This window comes from Polyodon spathula, chromosome 13 (genome assembly GCF_017654505.1).
Source record: "Polyodon spathula isolate WHYD16114869_AA chromosome 13, ASM1765450v1, whole genome shotgun sequence".
In the NCBI taxonomy this organism is placed as follows: domain Eukaryota; kingdom Metazoa; phylum Chordata; class Actinopteri; order Acipenseriformes; family Polyodontidae; genus Polyodon; species Polyodon spathula.
The window spans coordinates 9,627,275-9,650,998 of NC_054546.1; the positions used below are offsets into that span (position 1 = coordinate 9,627,275).

At 35.4% G+C, this 23,724-nt stretch overlaps 1 protein-coding gene across 2 annotated transcripts; it reads left to right on the plus strand.

Annotated features, from left to right (window-relative positions):
* The first annotated feature begins 932 nt into the window (after nucleotides 1-932).
* LOC121325196 (neuronal vesicle trafficking-associated protein 1-like) lies at nucleotides 933-20,640 on the plus strand. 2 transcript variants are annotated; one of them, XM_041267537.1, is made up of 5 exons: nucleotides 933-1,066; nucleotides 10,327-10,470; nucleotides 10,859-10,978; nucleotides 11,577-11,693; nucleotides 17,724-20,640. In XM_041267537.1, exons 1-5 carry the CDS (start codon nucleotides 938-940, stop codon nucleotides 17,922-17,924), a joined length of 711 nt encoding a protein of 236 aa, XP_041123471.1. In that variant the 5' UTR covers nucleotides 933-937; the 3' UTR covers nucleotides 17,925-20,640. The 2 variants fall into 2 exon arrangements, with proteins under 2 accessions (XP_041123471.1, XP_041123472.1); XM_041267538.1 differs by having other exon boundaries at nucleotides 936-1,066; nucleotides 11,580-11,693; nucleotides 17,724-20,639.
* The last annotated feature ends 3,084 nt before the right edge of the window (nucleotides 20,641-23,724 follow it).

Below are 23,724 nucleotides of genomic sequence, written 5' to 3' on the forward strand. Positions count from 1 at the left end.
GCTGATAAAACATGTTGTTGTTTTGAGTTGAGAGGCATAAAGAAACCTCTACATTAAGGCTAGTTAAACAAAATTGGACCTAGATAGTGGGATGACCTTTGTAACAAGGTAAGTGATCATGGATGCTGCTTGTCAGAATTGAAAAGATACCATAATACCAAGTAAGGTGGTGCCACTATTTACCTACTGGTTTTAATATTGCTTCTCTGACTACAGTCAAAATGCTGTTGCTGATCTGGTAAAAACCATATAATACATGCATGACCTCTTAATGATCTTCCAGAGTTATCTGTGCTTTATGAATAATGACCACCATACCTCCTTGCCTATGCAATACTATTGGAACTGGCACTTTACTATTGACTGCTACTGGCATTCATGATCCCTTAATTACCGCTAGAAAGATATCTAAGGGTTTTTTTTTTTTTTTTTTTTTTTTTTTTTTTTTTTTATTTAAGGCTACAGTATCACTCTTTGGTGTTTTATACTATGTCCATTGCTTAACCTTCTGTGTATATGCAGTATACCCCAAGTCTTAGGACACAAGCTTCCTACACCTCTGAAACCAGTATGCTAATGTGTCTTTGAGCTATTTATTATTTGCAGTATAAGGAGGTTATAATTGTGATATTGAACTTCTGTTTTTGATCAGGTGCAAAAAAGGGTAAAATACCTTACTGATTTGTGAGAACCTCATAATGTTGCAGTTGTGTGTCTTCCCATGTTGTTGTCACCTTTATTGATTTACTTCTGTGTGCAGACATAGGTGCAGATTTCTGTAAGCAAATGTTACATCTCTTTATTGCAATTGTGCAGGTGCACCTTTTCAGACTTGCTTCAAAAAACATTGTCAAATTATGAACTCCCAGCTGTACAGTGCTTGATGAGCTGTGTAAAGGTGTTAGAGAGCTGCTTTTAATAGCACGACAGCTTGCTGATGGATGCACTGAGTATCAGCGTGCTGCAGCAGATCGAACATCACCAGGGTAACCAGTCTCAACCAGCCTGCTTCTATTCACACAATCACACAGCATCTGAGCCACATCTCTGCTGTACAGATATCACAGTAAGTCCTGTTAGAATTTAATTCTTAATGGAAATATATCTATGAAGGACACACGATTCAGTTATTTATATTAAACTCATCTGTTTTTTTTCCATTGCATCTGTAGACATTAAGTAATTCGTGCACTGTCAGTTATTATTAACGAGATAATTGTGAGAAAAAAAAAACAAAAAAAAACTGTATGGTTTAAAGTAAACAGACCCATGCAGCTGCAGCTTTCTTCACTGCCTCATTTAACTTTCTGCGTTTTTATTTCAATGTCACCGGTATTTTTCTTGTGATTATTTTATATTAATTTACTAAAACGTTACATTGAAGCAACGGTTTCAAATACTTTAAATACGATATCAGTTGGAAGTCTGTGACCTACTTTAATTCCTATTTATAGAGCTTTCGTTAATGATAACTGGTCCTGCAAAACTGTTAAATGGTATTTTTTAACATTTTGTTAAAAGTGATGCAATATCTAAACTGTCTAATGTTTTATATTGCCCATAGTTACTGGGGGAAAAAAATCTACTTCAAACGTTAGCAGCCTCCGCCCATGCGGATCTCAGGAAGACAAAGAGCTGTAGAAATCGCCAACTGCAATTGACATTGATTTTTGCAACAAAAAAGCGGCGACTTTTGCAAAACGGTAGTTGTTGTTTCATGCAGTCTTTTCTTGTTTTGTATTCATTGGCGTTTTTCATTGTTTCGGGTATTGTTAACTGTTGGGCTTTGCACCGGGATTGCAGCAAACAGTATGTTTTCACTGACCAAAAAGGAGCATTGATTACGTTTTAGCTCTTTATGGTTATTACCATATATACTTAACTGCGTTTAATATGCAACTCTGCATTCCTTTTCTGCCTGATTACAAATAAAGCTATATTATTAGCACGCATGCGCTGCTGTTGTTTGCGTAAAACCTGGAATTTCATTTAACTAGAAGGATTCATTATCTTAAAGTTTTCTAATTGTAAATTTATTTTGCGGAGTGTTTTTTAATTACAGTACATTGCTAGATCCTAAAGTCTGATTATGTTCATTCAAGTCTTTATACATAATATACGTAAAATAATCTTGGGGGGCGGTTGCAGTACTATAAAATGCAAATGCTGTGTTTTAACAACATTTAACATCGATAATCTAATAATTGTATACTATGAGAACTCTAGCTTGGTACACAAATGAAAGTCACAAACACCATCTGTTAAACTTTAATACTAATTACAGGGTGTCTTTTCTGGTTGGGACATTTGTTGATAGTTTTGCTATGGAATCTCATCTGTAATGTGCACAATAATTTACCCATCCAGGTAATATACATAATTAGAGAAGACATATACCGTAAAATACCCCTTCAATTTCAGTTATGCAAGGTAAACAGCAGCAGTAACTAAATACCACCAACGCTAAATCATTAAAAAAGGAGCATTTAATATGCTTTACCAGACAGAAAATAACTACCAGTATTGAAATACTGTTTATATTACAGTTCTTGGATTTAAAGAGTTTTACATCCATTAACATACATTCTGTACATGTTAGCAGGTACCTACTGTCCCATGCAGATTAGATGATAATCCATGATCATGTTCAGTGCATCCATGGGTTGATAACAAACCATAATGGCATTGACTTTGATGGTCTAAATAAGTTTGAGGTCTAGACTGTAGATTATTGATAGAGATCATTATCTAACAGAGACCCTAGCCTATCTTTCTTGTTCACAGGCACACTGTACAGAATTGTGTGTTTTGAGTAGCTAAGCATTATGAGATTCTCTACCAGGGGTCTTTATACTAATGCATTATGTTTGTTTTGCCACATTGGGGCACTGATCAAAATTCAAAAGTTTTTACTCATGTGTTGTTAATGTTTTAATTTATTTATTTATTTATTTTAAAAACATTTTGATATTCATGACATGGTTCTATAGTATGTTGTTTAACAGGCAACCCCTGAGCAGTTTAATGTATATCAAACAGCTTTGTGAATACAGCCATTGTGTCACTAGTTGTAATGCTAGGTTATTTTAGGCCTGTTTACTTTTTACTGTCAATGAGGTGTTTTATGAAGTCTGTATTATTAGTACCCTCTCATTTAACTTTTTTGTTCAACAGAAATGTTTTCAGAAATGTTCGTAACACTGTAATGCTATATTTTACTTTGTCATAGAAAGACAACACTGTTACTAGTGCTGTCAAGTACAACAGCTCCAGTGGGACTATGCTTTATTCATGGCAGCCAAAGCAATCAAATCTTAATGGCCTGCTGTAACATCACATGATCCAGTCATTATTTTTTTAAGAATATTGCAACGTTCCTGGTTTTGTTGTGCTTATGTGCCATGAACAAAAAATTATATGTTAACCATCTTGGATTACTAATGATGACAATATTACAATATGGCAGCTTGCACTATTTGTAGATTTATTTTTATTCACATTAGATATAAAAGGTAATTGTCTCTTTGAACGGATAGCACTTTCTCTCACCTGTGATTTCGGGGAGCTTGAGAAAAGGGTGCTGGTGGAATGCAAAACAAAGAGGCTCCTTATAGAATTTTTTTTTAGAGAAGCTTTTTTTAAAGTGATGTGACTGCCTGGACAGTACATTCAAATTGATTGGTCTATAAAGATTGACATGGAGGCACAGTAGTAATGTGCTAATTAAGACCACAAAGTGTCAAGAGACTATTTCAGTTCAGTGTCCCATCAAATACTTCATTCTAGCCGTGTTTGCTGTCTTAGCATAGGCATTAGCATGCACAGTGTTATTGCATTTTTATCTCATTTTAAAAGCTGAGATCTTTACAGAAGACAGTCAGTGCCAATTAATTAGTATGTAAAAACACCAGTAAAACAGATGTGATGGGGTCAGGGATGCTTGAAATTCTTAAAATAAACTTTAGCAGGGGGCTAGATCACCTGTGTGTTGAAAAAGCAGGAATGAATTATGCTGGAAATGGAATAGGCTGAAATTATTCAAATTAAGTCCACTGGGATGAATTACTACACCTCCCCTCAAATGAACAAATATAATCATTACTCTTTCTGCATTATAATAATTGGCACAACGGAAAACATGAATATTTAAATATTCATTAAATGTGAATTAGCTGGAAAACAAAAATATAATATGTAGAATCTTACAGTAAAACTCTCCAAGAAATAACATAAACCTGGTACCCAGTCAAATTTGCCTATTAGAGAAAGGAGAGAAGCACTCTTCTGTACAGTAGAATGCTGTCAAGCCATAAATGTTTGCAAACCTTTTAATGGAACGATGGGACTCCCATATGTACCTCATATTTCTTGATGTGTAAAACCTTTCATTTCACACTGGTTGAAAGCTAATTTATGGTAACACAAATATCACGTGTCCACTTTGTTTTATTAATTTTACCTCAGCATTTATGATTTGTGTGTGAAGATATGAAAATAAATCTAAGAGAGAACGGCTGCTATTTCCCACATCAGTTGCCATTACAGGTGTTCTGGTATCAAGAGAACCAAACTAATGTTTAGTGTCTTTGCAACCAAAGAGTGTCAGACGTGACCTGTAGATGCTTCTGAGAAAGTCGTGTATCCATTTCTCTCTTGGAAAATATACTAATCCGTGATCTACCAAAAGATTGAAAACCAAGATTGCCTACTAAATACCTTAGCACCACAAATGTAGTTGCTAGTTCTGAATATATATCAATAGCAAGGCAGAGTCTTGACTGGAGGCTGTTGAATGCTAGCAGTGAAAGGTTTGCACGACGTTAATTACCTAACTAACAAAGTATAATGCATTACGTATTTGGAGTTTATTTGGTCGAAGTAATACAAATATTTCTGTTTCTGTCTTTTATGTTGTTTTTTTTTTTTATTGTTCACCTGAATAGTTAGTTTAAACCAACATTTGTCATCCCAAAAAAGCTATAACTAATACAGTTTTTTAAAAAACTACAGTTGTATTCAACGGACATCTTGTTAAATTTGCATGGTTCACGTTTTGATATTAAGCTTTATCACTGCATTATTTGTATGATGTTACTGTATTAGCAGAATGGAGTCAAGATTTCTATTCAGGTATTCTTTACTCATATCCCTCCTGATGTGGGTCAGCAGGCAGAATATAGCTGAGTGAATATGAAATACATAAAAGAGCAAGATATGTAATGGAAAATGTATTATAATGACTGTAATCTCAATTTTTAATGCTGATTATTATTATGCAAATTAAACATTAACTAGAACTTGGATTAAAGGGGGAGCTGGTGTCACTATGTAAGCTGATTAAAATGTCCAACAGGGTATAGAGCATATTATGTGTTTTGTTCACTTTTTTTTTTTTTAAACGCAGATGCTGTATGCTGAGTGGCAGCTGCATTTCAGATTCGCAGCAGTTAAATTGAATCCAAAACTGGTGGGAAGTAATGTTATAAATATAATATATAGTATATTAATATTTCATTCCTTCCTCATCTGAATACTGTTCTTCACAACAAAGGATTAGAATGAAGGCGACTTTAATAAAGTAAAATAATCTCTAGGACAGTTAAGAAGAACTGCATCTTTTGAATTACTACAAAAAAATAATTAGAAACCATCTTTGCAGACTGCAATGCATCATCCATCAAAAGTCACCAAATGTTGGTTGATTCATATAGCAACTTTAACTTTACAAATTTAGGCAAATTTAATCTTAACTTCTTTGCCATATTAAATCTAACCTTGTTCCATGCTTTTCACAGGAGATCTCTTATGGCATGTTTATAAGGAAGGCAGAATGTCTATTACAGGACCAAATCTAGAGGTCTCTGTTTCAGTAGGACCCTAACAGCTTTAGGGAAGTACAGTAAATGATAACAGTTCACAAATACAGTTAAACATGAATGTAGTGGTTTTAAAACTTTTACTAATCAAAATACTATGGTAGTGATTGGTGGTAATTTGTCAAAAATCAATTCTATTTACAGGTCATTCAGTAGTAAGGTCACCCTCTATTAAGGCCATGTTTGTGTTGGTTTGCTGACTGGCTTTAACAGAAAGGTTCACTGTAAGATCACTGCTGTTCAGTCACTTGTATCAGTGTAATAATATCTGTGCGTTTTCATTTTGTTAACAGATGACCTCAGATAAGGATGATAAGACTTCTACACCTTACAGTAGACCAGATCAGATTGCATTTGTGTTACGCGATGTGATTGCTAAGTACATTGCAACTCCTGTAGTGTAAAGCTACTTAAAAGTACCAATAGTCTGTGGTGGAGAAGTATGAAGATTTTACAAAAATAAAATCGAACTCTGAAGCTGATGTGGAGTCCCAGAGCCATTTACTTTTCCCTAGTTCCCTTTTATATTTTTTCTTAATTTAATTACTAAAGTTTTGTATTTTAAATGGTGGTGTTTTGAAACGTAATCCCTGAGCTTCAAGGTATTTTCAAAACCTCTTCAGGAGTTCTCAAGTTCTCTAAATAAATGAAAGGACATTATTGACCCTACTGTTCCATGGAATGAGCAAATACCCTGGTGCTATAATCCCCATAGCTATAAAGTGTGCATTGCTGGCATTACAGAGAAATTAATTAAGTAAAGGAATTTAAGAAAGCTCACAGTGTGAGGATTTTCTTGATATCCTTAATTAAAAAAAATAAAGGCTGTTGGGTTCCCCAGGCTTTTGCTTGTTTATTTGTATTTTTTCAAAACTTACTGATTTGAGGTTATGATAAAGGAGCTGACATATGTTCTATTGTTAACGTTCCACAGTATATATTGCAGAAATATGAGCTGGATTCTAATCATGGTACTTCGCGAATTTGTTTGTATCCTATGAAACTGCCATATTTGGAATGTAGTTTGAGCAAGTGATACCTGTGACATGAATTTGGTGATTTCACCTAATATAGGTGGTTGACTGTAATTATATATTGTGTTTGAAATATTTTGCTGTTGCTAGTATTTAACTAGTCAGGACTGCAATGGCTTCGCTAATACCTTGTTACCTTGAGATAAAAATTATTTGATTTGAAATTCTTATAGTTTTGTAAGCCACGTGATACCATTGTTGGTAGCTTAGTGGTGGTGCAAGGTACTGCACCTGCTGTGTTGTCCCTCTCTCACACACTCTACCTTAGGACTCACCCCCTTAAATTTCTCATGAGAAGAAATCGAGAAATTTGAAGTCTTTACATGTAGAGTGAGCATTTCAACCAAACCTTCCAGCTCTAAGGAATGTCCTGTGAAGCACTTGTTTAAACCCCATTTTGTTTAATAAAATCAAGTTTGTAATTCTTGAAACTTTTTTCAACTGTTTTGGAAAGGGTTAGTTGAAGCTAATTGTTAAATCACTACAGTAGCATGTGCCTAGTGTTGCTACAATAACTGTACTGTAGAAACTGCACCGATGTCAAAGCTTTATAATTTACTTTTGTTTCAGCATGGTCCATATACACTGTACATTTTTTTTTATTATTTCAATGTGACTTTTGAAGAAAATATTACTTTTTTATAACTAGCTTGATTCTGCGCATATTTTAGTATGTTTGTGCATTACCTTATTACTTTAAGGAATGCGACCGTTGTCCAATTACTGAAGCTTTTCGCATGTTGTCAGGCAGTGACCCAAATTAAACTTTTTGACACCCTGTGAGTCAACCAGCAATTAGGACTTCCGACAACTGCAGTGTGACCTGCAAAGGCAGACTTTCAGAAGAGTTGGCTGTCATGCTATGGCACAAAGCTGCTACTTCATCCTATGGTACTAAGGGAGAGAATCTCATTACATTGCATAGCTTGTTTTGAAAGAACAATGGGGTTTCATTTAGAGTACACCACCACCTTTTCAAGTCATGACAGTAAAATGAATATGCAACAGTAACAAACTGTGTTTATGAATGCATAATATTGGTATATGGTGTTTAAAGGAAATAAAATAAATATGTATATATAATGTAATACAGATTTAATACATTAAATAAATTGAAATACATATTTAATTTAATTGAAATACATATAAGATAATAATTAATATATATATATATATATATATGTGTGTGTGTGTGTGTGTGTGTGTGTGTGTGTGTGTGTGTGTGTGTGTGTATATATATATATATATATATATATATATATATATATAGATCATATATAAAAAATCTTCGACTACAATTAATGAAATCCACCGAAATTACATTTTATTAGAATATAATAATTTCTATATACAGCTGTGGCTTATATGGATAGCTTGTTTTTGTGCATACAGTTCATTGGAGCAGCTTGCAGGAAATAGGCAAGTTGTCATTTGCTGTTATCAGGCTGTTGGTTTAATTTCACACTCTTCGTTTATCTCTGTTGAGGCAAAGTACCTTCAAACATGCCAGTACATATTCTGTAGATTATTTCCCCAGAAAATTGCATCTGCTAATTATGTTAGAACTGCAGCAACTGCGCGTGTGTCAACAGTTTATTTATTTATTTATTTATTTATTTGTTTGTTTGTTTTGAAAAACAGTAGGCGTACAATTAGGATACCCATAGTTTAATTCAGACACTCCAAAAAAATTAATCAAGCGCTTTTTGTTTCTCTCAACTTCCGAAATGTACAGGAAAAATATCTTTTTCGAATAGCAATCGGATGCTTATAAGCAAAAAGCGTCGTCAATCATGTTGAAGGTGATTGATCACTAAAAAGAAAATGGCTTTGAACAAATCACCTCAGACCATGAGGAGGGTACAGATTGTTGAATATTGAAGATTAGAGGCCTGGCTGACCATGCCCTGTGTTATTATACTATAAAGCAAATCACAAGTGCCTCTTGAGAAGAGTAGGAACATAGTAAGGTAATGTTTAAGGGTGGGGGGCTCATATTTGGGATTGATCCTACTACAAGATATGTGAAATGAAACACTGTAAATTTGACAGTGAGCATTGAATAATCGTGTTCAGCCCATCAGAGTGCTCTGCTCACATATACCCATTTTATAATGAGGATTTTTACCAGGATATTAAGTCAGTGGCCTGCAAGGTTTCATCGTAACGGATTTCAGAACTGGTCTTTTATTTTCTTTTGCTTCACATATGGCAACAAATAAGAAGTTTAACTTTGAATACGTCTCAAATAGCTGACTGAAGAGGACACTATGCTTCTTGGAAGGGATAGCTCTTTTTTCAATCGTCTACTGCTCTGTGTTAGTAAAGGGGCAGATCAACAAAGAAGGATAGAATCAGGATGGTATCTAAAAGGCTGAGGTATCTTAACATGGATTGTATTAGTACTGAATTTGTGCGGATTTGTTTATCTTTGGTCACAGCTTAACATAATGGGTCAAAGTTCATAATGTGTGAAAGGCTTTCAAGTCTCCCAGTATATTTGGTGTCTCTTCCAATTTAATTTATTTTCCCAATCTCTCTTAAGGCTTTCTTTTTTTTCCTTGACATAATCAAAACACTGTCCCTCTTCTTTGCAGTCTAAGCTCTGTTGGTTGCCTACTTGAATGTACAGTAATTGGTGGCTACAAATGCAGAACAACCTTTGCACTCATTAGCGCAGAGTAATCTAAATCATTAGCGCAGAGTAATCTAAAGTGCACTAGGAGGGTGGAAGACATTAATTATTCACTATATGTTATTTTATTTTCGCTTTATTTTTGTTGAGGTATTTTGGTTTTGTATTAGTTTCTGGTGATGAGATCTCAGGCAGCTTATATTATATTCTGTTTTTACAGCCAGTATTATCAACTGTAATTGTTGTTGTCTTTCTCAATTTCCAAGCAAGGGCAAATGTGAGTATGATGCTGTTTAAATTATTTTATTCTTCTCCCAAATAATCCCTTTCCTGTGTACTGTGCTTAAAAATAGGGCCCAGGTGATTTTTTTATTATTTATTTTAGAATTGTGATTTGTGTTTTTTTTTTTTTTTCCTTTCAGAAAGAAAAGTATTTCTAACAATTTGTAGTAAAAAGCTTCTGGCCCAAAGATTCTCCTTTATTTCATGTTGAGAATGTTACCGAGACCTTTAGAGTCCTTATCAACCAGTTCTGTGAGGCTGAGGCCAGGCATAACAACAAAGCAGCACCATCTAAGTGTGTCATTTATCAAAGATCATGGAGCCTGCCACCAAAACGCATGAAACGTACCCCTCCCCCACCTTTCTTATTATTCATGATATAAGAAAAGTATACAGGCAGCAATAGAACATTAGAGAGATTTTTTTATTGTCAAGAGTCATCCACAACTTACAGCTCAACTTAGCACAACCTATTATTTTTGTTTCTATTTTCATACAGAGCTGCCAGTCAGACATGGTTAAGTTGGGAAGTAATCTGGCTGAGAAACCAGAGAAGGAGCAGGCAGGGGAAGATGGATTTGATAACATCCCGCTGATAACACCTTTGGATGTGAATCAACTACACCAGCCATTTCCTGACAAGGTATCGTGACCATTGTTGTGAGAAGTATCTATTAATACCAGTGGTTTCCCAGTGTGTGATTTGTCTGTGTCTTTAGGCAGTCAATTGAAAATAATTGTTCTTAATCATACTGATCCCACAAGCCTTCTTTCTGGAAAAAGTCACGTTATCCATTAAAAATAGTATTGTGTGGGATAAAATATAAATACAGGGGGCTCCCGAGTGGCGCATCCAGTATAGGTTGTCTGCATGGCATACGAGTCAAGGCTAGTCCACTACAGACCGTGAGTGGGAGTTCCCAAAGGGCGGCGCACAATAGGACGAGTGCCACCGCAGGGGGGGGGGGGGGTGAATGTTACACCAGGACCAGGATGCAGGGACTCTTACCTCTGCTGAACTTTCTTCCCAGTTAATTGTCAAGACTACAACAGAATACCAGCTCCAGCAAAAGAAGAAGAGGAAGTTATATGTTCCCGGCATAAAAAAACTGAATATAAACCTATATGATGAAGTGTCAGAGAAGGTCAAGGTAACATCCTTCAATACACATCATTCTAAACAGTGTATGCAAGAATATAACACACAGTACCAACCGCATACAGATACTGTAATTATAGTTTCTGATCATCAAGGGAATCAAATATGTTTTGTGTTTTTTTTGCATATCCTTATTAAACTAATACTTTCAAATACTAGACACAATGTTGGGATATGGGATATATTACAGATATGGGAGCAGCTGTGTACAACCTAATTCTACCCCACAAGATGGCATGAAATGTATAGCATACAATTATTTTATTCTGTGGTGTAACTGCCGTGTGATGGTTTTATTGAATCTATGGCTGTTGCTATTTAAACCATACTTCTACTGACACTGTCACATTGTGCCAGGTTGCCTTTTTGCGATGCTGTTTGAATACAATTCTGAATCATTCTTACTGGATAATGTGAAGGAATAACGTATCACAAGGTAATGTGATCTGCTGTATATTCAGGGATGTAATATGAATGAAGTTATTTATCCAGTGTAAAGCATAGTATTGATGTGTATGTGACTAGCCATAGACACCCAAGGTCAAACTTTGAAGCGTTCCTTCAGTTGTATTGTTGTTGTGTTTTTCAAGCAGCTGACTGGCTTGATTCTCATTACAATGACATTCCTGGCCTGTCTTCTTATGCTGGTCATGTACAAGGCACTGTGGTACGACCAGCTGAGCTGTCCCGAGGGCTTTGTGTTTAAGGTAAGCTCGCTGTGACTGCTCCTTAACATTTAAAAACATTATTATGCATCCCTGTAACTGTTAATATCTCTTAACCCATTCCAGATGGCAATTCAGTCTTTTCGGTATTTTGGATTCTCCTTGGGCAAATCTAATAATGTTCTGTACTTTGATCTTTGACCTAAGATGGCTGCCATATTATGGTTTTGTGAATATTCATGAATGTTTTTATATTGGGGTTTCTTTGACAGAAATTGCGTAGTGTTACCATTAAAAGATGAATGGTTTATGAGTTATACTAACTGTAATTATAAGTAGCATTTACAGTAATTATGGCCATGCAACATACACACACACACACACACACACACACACACACTTATTTTCAGAGAGCTAACAAGGTTTTCCATTTAAAATATGAAGCTGTTTTACTCAGATGCACCATACTGTACAAAGCCTCAAAAGTCATCTATTAGGCATATCCTTTAATTGGATCAGGTTGTATTGAAATTCCTCTTGAATTTGTAATGGTAGAGCTCAAAGGCATGGGAGCTGATACAAATGCTGTTCCTTGTGTTGTGAATGAGAATGCTATTTTTGATTCAGCTCTGCAGTATGTGGCCAGTAGTTGCTACAGTGATAGTTCTACTGGAACATTAATATTGATTGCATTTACCAAGTCACATGGATTCGCCTTGTGTCACTCTTTGCTGCATTTATTTTAGTTTCTTTCAATTCTCAGTTGTCTGACTCATGGCCATTTTTCAAAGGCAATTATTAGAACACATGTGACGATCTAAATGGGTTAGAAAGATTTATTTTACTTTTAAATGTAGTATATTCTGTTTTTAAGTAAAACACTAAAGATGGATATATATATATATATATATATATATATATATATATATATATATATATATATATATATATATATATATATATATAGTACTGTGCAAAAGTTTTAGGCAGGTGTGAAAAAATGATGTAAAGTAAGAATGCTTTCAAAAATAGACATGTTAATAGTTTATATTTATCAATTAACAAAATGCAAAGTGAGTGAACAGAAGAAAAATCTACATCAAATCAATATTTGGTGTGACCACCCTTTGCCTTCAAAACAGCATCAGTTCTTCTAGGTACACTTGCACACAGTTTTTGAAGGAACTCGGCAGGTAGGTTGGCCCAAACATCTTGGAGAACTAACCACAGTTCTTCTGTGGATTTAGGCAGCCTCAGTTGCTTCTCTCTCTTCATGTAATCCCAGACAGACTCGATGATGTTGAGATCAGGGCTCTGTGGGGGCCATACCATCACTTCCAGGACTCCTTGTTCTTCTTTACGCTGAAGATAGTTCTTAATGACTTTCGCTGTATGTTTGGGGTCGTTGTCATGCTGCAGAATAAATTTGGGGCCAATCAGATGCCTCCCTGATGGTATTGCATGATGGATAAGTATCTGCCTGTACTTCTCAGCATTGAGGAGACCATTAATTCTGACCAAATCCCCAACTCCATTTACAGAAATGCAGCCCCAAACTTGCAAGGAACCTCTACCATGCTTCACTGTTGCCTGCAGACACTCATTCGTGTACCGCTGTCCAGCCCTTCGGTGAATAAACTGCCTTCTGCTACAGCCAAATATTTCAAATTTTGACTCATCAGTCCAGAGCACCTGCTGCCATTTTTCTGCACCCCAGTTCCTGTGTTTTCGTGCATAGTTGAGTCGCTTGGCCTTGTTTCCACGTCGGAGGTATGGCTTTTTGGCCGCAAGTCTTCCATGAAGGCCACTTTTGACCAGACTTCTCCGGACAGTAGGTGGGTTACCAGGGTCCCACTGTTTTCTGCCAATTCTGAGCTGATGACATTGCTGGACATCTTCTGATTGCGAAGGGAAGTAAGCATGATGTGTCTTTCATCTGCTGCAGTAAGTTTCCTTGGCCGACCACTGCGTCTACGGTCCTCAACGTTGCCTGTTTCTTTGTGCTTCTTCAAAAGAGCTTGGACAGCACATCTGGAAACCCCTGTCTGCCTTGAAATTTCTGCCTGGGAGAGACCTTGCTGATGCAGTATAACTACTTTGTGTCTTGTTGCTGTGCTCAGTCTTACCATGGTGTATGACTTTTGACAGTAAACTGTCTTCAGCAACCTCACCTTGTTAGTTGAGTTTGGCTGTACCTCACGCAGTTTTATTCCCCCTACACAGCTGTTTCTGTTTCAGTTAATGATTCTGTTTCAACCTACATATTGAATTGATGATCATTAGCACCTGTTTGGTATAGTTGTTTAATCATACACCTGACTATATGCCTACAAAATCCCTGACTTTGTGCAAGTGTACCTAGAAAAATTGATGCTGTTTTGAAGGCAAAGGGTGGTCACACCAAATATGGATTTGATTTAGATTTTTCTTCTGTTCACTCACTTTGCATTTAGTTAATTGATAAATATAATCTATTAATATGTCTATTTTTGAAAGCATTCTTACTTTACAGCATTTTTTCACACCTGCCTAAAACTTTTGCACAGTACTCTCTCTCTCTCTCTCTGTCCATCTATCTATATATATATATATATATATATATATATATATATATATATATATATATATATATATATATATAAACACTATATATGGAAAAATAACAACCTATGATTGGTTTAGTTTTAACATCTCTGTTGACAGCGAAATTAAAACCAACAATAATGTATTCCTGTCAGTCAGGAAAACTCTTAGAAAAGCAGGTAAAGACAAGGCCAGACACCACCCCCCCCCCCCCCACCCCCCCGAATTACCAGTCTGGATTTGAAGTGTTTGCGGGAAACTGAGGTACTGTCCCCTGACACCGCGGTCGGATTGGTGTGTAAAGACTGGTTCGGTCGTCAATTTAATCTGGCACGACTTGGACGCGAGGGTGTCCGACAACTAACAAAAACATTTTGAGATCCGAAAAGATGAAAACTTACTAGAATATGTTTGCCTCGCATATAACGAGTTAACAAACTCACTTCAAGATATGGCTTCAGTCTCTGTTGCGGCTGCTCTCCTTACTTCCTTAGTGTCATTTGAAACTCCACCCATCGTCACAGCTAGTGCTCAGTCCTCTAGGTTCTAGTGAAATGGCACTTTCAGTGCAGAAATTCACAATAAACCAACATGTGCAATTTATTTTTAATAAGCAAACAATGAATTAAATTTAATTAAATTTGGGATTATGTTACACTGCAGATGTGTACAAAATAAAGGTTTCTGGTTTTGTCTTAATTTAATTGTGTTTTAATTATTTAAATTATTTTTCCCACAAATGACAGGTAGCCATGTTATAAGCAGTATAAACCACTTCGGGCCGGGCGGTTCCAATGATATATACCACTTCTGGGGTGGTGTAACAGAGATTGAACAATTCTTGGTGTTAGATCTCCTTCCCGACCTGTGAGGGCACTATGTAAAAGGAACGAAGTACCCTTAACTAAATGGCACGACAATTTATTCTTTAGGGTAGGTGGAAGTTGGTCATTTAGGAAGTGGGCTGAGCTACAGCACCCAAGTTCAATGACTCAGATGGGAGACGGCGTGGCATCTGAGGATTGGAGGAGCTGATGCGCTCATTAACCTAGGGGTCAAAAGCGAGGTTATAAATAGGGGCCGTAGTGAAAGTGATCTGTTCCTTTGTATATGGTTAGCAACAACCTAGAAGGAAACCGTGAGTGTTCTTTTAGTTTGTCTTGTAACGCTGTTTGTTTGTATTGTCTGTTTCAAGATTGCTAACATGATCAGGAGCTGCAGCCGCAGGCCAGCATCAAACCCAGATATCACCACTCATTTTTCGCTGAAGAACTGTCTTTGCACCACGAGCACTAAATTCTCGCACTGTAGCAACTGTGTCTGTGTTTTTGTATTTTGTGTGGGTGAGAAAAGGGGCCAGTGGTAAACAATTCTGATGGATAGAACCCCTTTAAAATGTCTGATAATAGCACATCCAGAGAAAAAGTCATTACTTACAAACAGTGGGTTATTTCTAGTACTAAACATAATGACAAGGCTATAGACAGTACAAGCTGGGGTTCTCAGCTCTGCAGGAAATGTTTCAGTCCAGATTGCAAAGTGTCATTTCTTTTACAGCAGTAAGCATCCACACACTCCACATACAGATTGTGAACAAAATGTGCCACACACTGTCCGCTCCCCGTAAGGCACTCGATTATGCTATGCATGATGTCTGTCAGTCTAAGCTGACTTATAAAGCACCTTCCATGCCCTTGCATCTCCAGATGCTGTATGGAGACTGCTAACTGTAAAGTGAACAAGTGATGTTTCTTTAGGAGAAACTCCAAGGATTGTGGCTTTCTTTCATGAACCTTGCTTCATTACAATATTTCCCACTTTACTGAACAGGTAAAAAAACAGACATCTGCACTTTTCCTAATAGACTTCAGTAACAGATAACAGCAGTTGTGAAAGCTTGACAAAACAGCAAATCATTTTACTTACGACTTTATTTATACAACATATACCCCTGCAGTGATTAGCCCTAGCTGAATTTTCTTGGACTATTTTACAGCACTGGAAAATCTCCTGGGATTGCTTAACCACCTGTCCTTATTTAGCCTGACATTACCCCTATAAATAACTGCTTGATGCAAACCAGGTGAAATACCTGGCATTGCTTTGGCTTATTGTATAGTTTGATCAAATCAACCCCTTAGTAATTTGTTACTTTGTGTTCTAAAGTGCAAGGTTCACTTCCTGTGAAATAACATCAGTATTGTATTACTTTCTACCTCTCTTTGTATGCATATGCAAAAAACTCTAAGGTATTTGTGCATTATCATTTTCCGTGAACCCTTGCAATACCTGCTAGTTTCACAGTATCTGCACAACATGAATAATGCATTGGTAGCACAGCCCTTTCTTATTGTGCCTAGCTTGAGTCTTTTGATCCTGTCTCATTATTTCAGCTTATGGTTGTAGGAAGTAAAGGCAGTTTTGTCCCTGAAGCAATAGCAGACTGGTTGGAAGTTTTCTCAAGAGAGAGTTTTTTGCCTTACCAAAAAAAGTCTGCAGCATGTAAATACAACCAGGGTGCCTTCAATTAGACTTCCTGTGACTAAACTGTAATTAAAGCCCTGCAGGTCTCCTATCTTTGATGTAAGTGCCTGCCGTGGCTGTTAGTATATTTTGAAGTAATTGTTTGAAACACGATAAGGAAAAAACGTCATTCACATTATCAAGAGCTGGCATTATCGCTGTTACTGAAGCACATAAAAAGTACCTGCTTTCAATTCTCTGCAGGATAACAGTGTTTCTTATTTTCCACTTGAGAATATTTAGCTTCCAAAGGCATTCAAGACATTCCATCTGTATGCTGTAGAAGCTTGGCTGGATTAGGTATTCAACTCACAAAATCCTGTCATCCATTTCTGCCTACCATATTATTAAATATTCAAATAAATGGAAAATGTTTTTAATGAATACGGTTGTTTTTTTGTTTTTTTTTGGATACTGACTGCTATTAATTTATACTTTTTTGGTTCCATAACTGTGATAGTTGGAGGGGTTATTCTTTTCCTTTTCCTAAGCTCAAACCGTTTGGGGAAGGTAAGACCAATTCATTTCCTTTTATAGTCAATTCTCATTAATACAAACTCGCATTAAACACATTCCCTTAATACAATGATTTCATTGTCCTGGCAAAATTTAGAGGTCACTTACTGTAAATGACTTATAATGCGAATTCACTTAACACAAATTTCATGTTTTTATGAATAATTTGAAAATGTTGATTAATTTGAACAGCTGAATGTAAAGGATGTTGTGAAATGTATTAATTTACTTCCAGATTAGAGCCTATGTACTGTATTTTAGTGCTGTTTTTTTTTTTTTTTTGCTAGTCTGGTGTCTTGAAATTCGTATTAATAAGAGCTGACTGTATATGTTTGCTGTCTGCACTGCAACAGAAAATCTTGCTACTCTATTGTAGCCTGCAATCCATGTAATTTTGTCAAGGTATTATTAGAGCACCATTGTTAGTGTGTGTTTTCTTCTCTTGTGCAGCACAAGCACTGCACTCCTGCTGCACTGGAGGTGTATTACTCAGAGCAAGAGACAGGTTCCCGAGGAGGCCTCTACGCAGCTATCAGCCACTTAAACCAGGCCAAGAAAACCGTGCCAGAGCTGCCGTCACCATGGTTGCCAGTAATCAACGCCTTGAAGGAAGCAGAAAAAGCTAAAGAGGAGTCAAGCCGTTCCCAGTAGTAGAACAGAAGTGGGCCAGCTGGATACGACTGCATTATACCCAGCACGTGTATTGTCATTTCTATGATACTATTGAGGCGCTAGACATCAAAAACAACATAGCTGTAGGAACGGGCTTCATTCAGATGCCATTTTCCCAGAGTACAAACAATTCAAAAACAGGCAGTGGTATTTGAAGGTCATGTTATTTAAAGGGGAAAGTTGTGAACATGTGTTTTTTTCTGTTCAGAATTAGGGGAGGGTAAATGTGTTGCATATGAAATCCCAGTGGTAGAACAAGTTATATTTTAACACTAAAAATAGTCCCTTGTTTATAATAATAAGAATAATTTTTAAGGGCATTAAAAAAAAAATAATAATCATGCCATATATAGCATTCCATTTGAACTTTAATAATTAATAATTAATAATATTCCATATTATGAGTTTTCAGCAAATAGTTTCATAATAGTAATTGAAAATCTTAAATATATGTAAATACTGAAGTGTAATGCTCTGCATATTGTGCTTAGAAACACACACAAAACTGCCATGTAAGCTTTTTTTTTAAATAAAAAAATCAAACAAACAAAAAACATTTTGCAATTTTAATGGATGAAAGCATCTGCAAAATAAACTAATAATAATAATAATAATAATAATAATAATAATAATAATAATAATACCAGCTGAAAAGTGCCATGTCTAAAGAATGTTCAAAGTAAGTATTTTATTATTATGGCTGCTAAGATGAATGTGTGTGCTTTATATTGGTGAATAAAGGGCAAATGTAGATAGCTAAATAGATGTCTTTGTGTATGTGTTCATTGGCACTGGAACAGAACGTGTGGACACCTAAACCATTTAGGCATACAGTACTGATGACAGAGGTTTGCAGTGTACCTATGAAACATCTTATCAGTGCATGGTTAATTATACATTGTATCTATAATGCAATAAGACAAAATACTATTTGTATTCTAGACTAATATAATGCATTTTAGCAAGTTAGGAAATTGCAAGTAGGAAGCTACATTTTTTGGGATTGTATATAACCTGTGCCATTATGGAAATTTGCTACAAGTAAATTGATATTTAGTAGAGTGACTTGCAGAATTTCGCTTTGTAATTACTTCTGTTTTGCCTTGGAGGGTTATTTAATCAGACACAATCTAGAGCACAGATCTCTGTAATCACTGCATTACCTACATTAATCCCTGATATTTCTAGTATATCAAAGGATAGTAGTTGCAGTTATGACAACAATAAAAGGCATTCATGTGTTAAGCCATTACACCAGCTTCAACATTTGTGTTATTTGAATTACTACTTAATACTAGCTATATACTGTTATGTGTTTCTTTGGCTGGTCAATAGTAGAGATGTAGTTGACTATAGGTATAATGGAATTTTGTATTAGAAAGGTCAAAGATTTGGAAACATTTAGCTAATGCACATGCTGTTATTGGTAGTTTGTTTGTGTATTTATTTATTTATGTATGTATGTATTTATTTATTTATTTATTTAATGCATTAAAATAATTAGTTATATTGTTTTAAATGTAATATACAGTTGCTTATATAAGTTAGTGCAGTATCTGATCATTGTGTTTATTGGTCTTTGTTTGTTTAGATTTATTATTTATTATTACAGAAGTGTACAATTATAAATAGTGTTGTTAAAGTAGGGTTACATCCTATTGATATAGTTTTCACACTTGTATATTAGTGCACTTTCTTGTATGTAATTATTTGACTAAAAACAACTGATCTCCTGTACCCAATCTCATATGTTCTATAGTCCACAATGTTTCAGAAAAGGGTGTTTGGATTACAATTGATGGACTATGTGCAATCACTTTTCTTAAAACATATTCTTAAAACTGCAATCCAAGAGCATTGACAGATGCGGTCAAAATATTCAGGTCCAGACAGAAAGAAAAAAAGCAGACTTGAGAAAAAGAAAATCACACCATATCTGCCACGAGTATGAGCACAAAGAGAAAGGACTGTACACCAGGCTGTGTGTAAATACACTAACGATCCATTTCAACATGAATTTTGCCAATGAAGGCCTTGGTATATTTCTCACAATAAATGCAACATGTACACTTTAATTTGAACTGTTTATATGTTGCTGTTTTTATGTATTTTGTTGCCTGATTAAAATGCAACGTTGGATAAGAAACTGCTGCAGGCCACGGTACCTTCGTCATCACAGTCTTGCGAGTATGTTAAATGGTGTAAATTTGTTGTGACACTCAGCTTATCACGTTGTGTTTGTAATTCAGCTCCTGGTTATTTTTAATGTGGTACACTATGTTCATTTCTCAGCACTTTGTAGCTTTCTGTTAATTCAAGTATGTGACCTTTTCACAATGCAGCAGACACTTTTTGTGTATAGTACTAAGTGCCAAAGTTAAATGTTGTGATCATCTGCTTTGATCTTAATAAGTACAGAATAAATTAATGTTAGCTTTTCTCTTGAAGGATTTGTTACTGATTTTTTTTCCCCCTAATATATTTGCTTATAAACTTGCAGGCAATGATTTCAAGTATTAAAATGATACAATACAAACCTGTTCTTCATTTCTCAGTATTGTATTGTTGTGCTACAGTCTGGGGTCTACACACACTCTGGGGTCTCACAGTGTGGTACACAGAGGGTTAAGTGGGAATACAAAGCTGTGCCAAAAGTTTTGCATCACCTGGAATTTTAGGATTGAGACCAAATTAAAAAAAAAATAATAATTTAGATATTTTATTTAACGTGTAATCAACAAAACTACAACATGATATTGCAAAAGCCATAAAAACAGTATAGTATTTCATGTTAGATTTCAAATTGTCTAATTTTTCAATTTTTGTCAGTTTTTTTGTTAAGTATATGGGAAACGACAAAGCGGTGTGTAATTCAGTATGTTATCGTAACACTGTTCCACAGGTTTCAATCGAAGCAAAATTATTCTGTAGGGTAATGCAAAACTTTTGGCTGTAGCTGTACTGTCAAAGGATGTCTCCTTTAACACCATTTTTTGTAGGCTGGATCAACACATATCAGTTTGAATGTAATCTTATAGGCCTTGCTTCAGTGTGTTCTGTTGCTGAAACTGCCCCCTTGTATCACAGCATATGCTAATTGAACCAGCATTGCCATTAGTTGTAGGTTTTGGCTTCAGTTGCTGAGTGACAGATTTTGCAAAGAATTGGCCCAGGGCATGGAATTTAGAAAAGTGCTAAAGAGTATTTATGAAAACGTTTAAAGACCCCATGCTTGGTTTCTGTTCTTTGTTGGATGCCAAAAATGATGATAACTGATCGCTGGAAAAAATTATTTCATTACACTAAAAAAAAATAAATAAATAAAACATCAGGCCTTAATAAAATTAAAAATTAAAAAACAAGTTGGTTTGCTGTCATTTTAACCCCACCCCAAATATTCCTATGCACAATGTTTTCTTGCTGTAATTTTATAATACACTAAGATAAACAATGTGTTCAGCCTCTGTCTTCCAGCACAGTTTACAATGCTTAAATACTTAATCATAAGATACCGTATAGAGTATTACATTTGTCTAACAAAATGTTATTTTTCTAAAAACACTTTCAAACTGCCATGTCCTGTTTACTAATCCACTGATTGCATCTTGAAAGCCTGCCATGATAAGAAGATGCCACTGAGCCCCTTCAGTACATGGAGTGACAGCTTGTCCTACCTTGCTCAAGCAGGCACACATTCATGAAGCAACGTCTCCATTAACCACAAGCAGGTTCCTTTGAAGTTTTTTACAAAGGTGGGTAAACTTATAGGGCTTACTGAAATATACTTTGTTTTTAAATACAATAAGATTACAGGCTCTAAAACAAAGCAATATACTATATGTCAGACAGACTTTTGTAATTATATAATTATTCATAAAATATATATATAGAATTGTATTTGTAACTAGCAGAGTGAATATCACCAATGTCATTCATAACCATTTTCGATTGTAAGTCCCCGTGGTACTGAGACTGCCAAACATATAAGCCATCTTAGTTACATTTTTATTTACTCTGAAGTGATCGTATCGGTAGCTCAGCTTGAGCAGGGATGCTTTGGCAGCAATTCTTTTTTGCATTCAGCTATGTCTGCATTTCTTTTTTGGCATATCCGGGACATTTGTGGAATGCGTTCTCTATTTAACTAGAAATATAGCATTTGAATTTAAAAGCATAGTTCATACCATGTAAACACTACTAATATATTTTTTATTATTATTTCTTACCTGTTTATTAACCTATTATGTGTTATTTCTGATTAGATTGCCCCTGATCAAAAATTAACCATCATAAATTTGAACAGTAATTTTGCGGGTTTACTCATCCTTCCTTTGCTATTCTTCTGAAGATCTGTTGTAATGTATGCTGAACCCAAAATACATTTTTTAAAATAGCGGTTAGATGAGCTGTCTCTTTGAATATGCCAATATTACTGTGATAACTAATATTTTTGTAGTAAATTAATCCTATTGTAAATTGTGAAGAGTTTGGGTTATGGTTTTTCATAACTTAGAATCGAGAATCAACATAACTACTCTCATCTAAATTTTTAAAAGCCAGAAATTGAAATTCAAATCAATTGCACAGCCATAAAAAAATGGAGTTTGTTTTCTTTGGTCGGTGTCTTATATCCAACTGTGTACATTTCTTTAAAGCCCCCGGAGGAATGTTCCTACCAGCTACGAAATATGAATAATACGTCCAAAGAAAGAGGGTGACTGTGTGAAACTGACTCAGAGAGTTTTGTTTACATAGTATGGAACTAATAACACTTTGCAGTGATGTTTTTGCACATGAATAAGATGCCAGCAAGGAAGCAGACAACTGTATGTATATTAGCTATAATGAAGTGTTTAAATCAAAATTCAGACTATACCTGAGTAGCACATACTTCAAAAGACTTATTTGCCAGACACTAAAGAAATAAAATTCTTATTCTAGCTCTTTCTGGAATTAAAGTTGCTTTCCATGAAGACTATTTGTTGCTGTGTATATAAGACTTAAACCAGATCGTCAAAAATAAATAAAAAGTACATTATTTCACATCTATATGAAATAATGCCATTAAATGGTATGTTTTAGATACCTGGAAGCAATTCAGTGGCATGACTAATGCAAATAGTGGTACACTTTCATTTCTACACAGGTTATTTCATTTTATGTAAAGTTCACCCTTTTAAACAATAGCACTTGTTAACTGTGCAAATGGATTTGGAAGGTGTGATCTTCACACTTACGCAATACCAAATCATAACATAGTTAGTCACTATATATAACTTAGGGACCTGTAAGCAACTGAAAACTCTGTGTTGAAACAGATAGAGAATATGAACTGGAACACTGACCCCTTATTGGAAGGTTAAAGGTCAAAGTCAGTAAGTATTATTGTAGAAAGATGAAAGATGGCTTTGTATCAACTTAAAAAAAAAAAAAAAAAAAAAAAAAACATCTGTGAGTCCCACCAGTTGTGAAATTACAAGCCCACAGGGCTTAACTTGATACAAACATAATATAGCTGTCTGCATAACAAAACTTCTATGGTCAAACAGTAAAACAGTACATTTAGTTACATGCATTACACTAGTATTACCTAGTTTATCCCAATCAGGGTTTTGTCCAAATGCCTCAACCAGGTCATGTTTCCTAAAGAATGATGTCAATTACAAAAAAAACAGTTGTTTCAAAGTTGTGTCAGTTGACTTGTTTTGTGGTTATAACCTCACATCCTGTTCCTTACAGTGTAAAGATGATGCTAGCAGTGCATAACTTTTGCAGCACT

Coding starts and splice junctions, on each gene's coding strand:
- LOC121325196 (XM_041267537.1), top strand. CDS start 938: ATGGATGCACTGAGTATCAGCGTGCTGCAGCAGATCGAACATCACCAG. Junction 10,471..10,858: donor ACCAGCCATTTCCTGACAAG/GTATCGTGACCA, acceptor CTTTCTTCCCAG/TTAATTGTCAAGACTACAAC. Junction 10,979..11,576: donor AAGTGTCAGAGAAGGTCAAG/GTAACATCCTTC, acceptor GTGTTTTTCAAG/CAGCTGACTGGCTTGATTCT.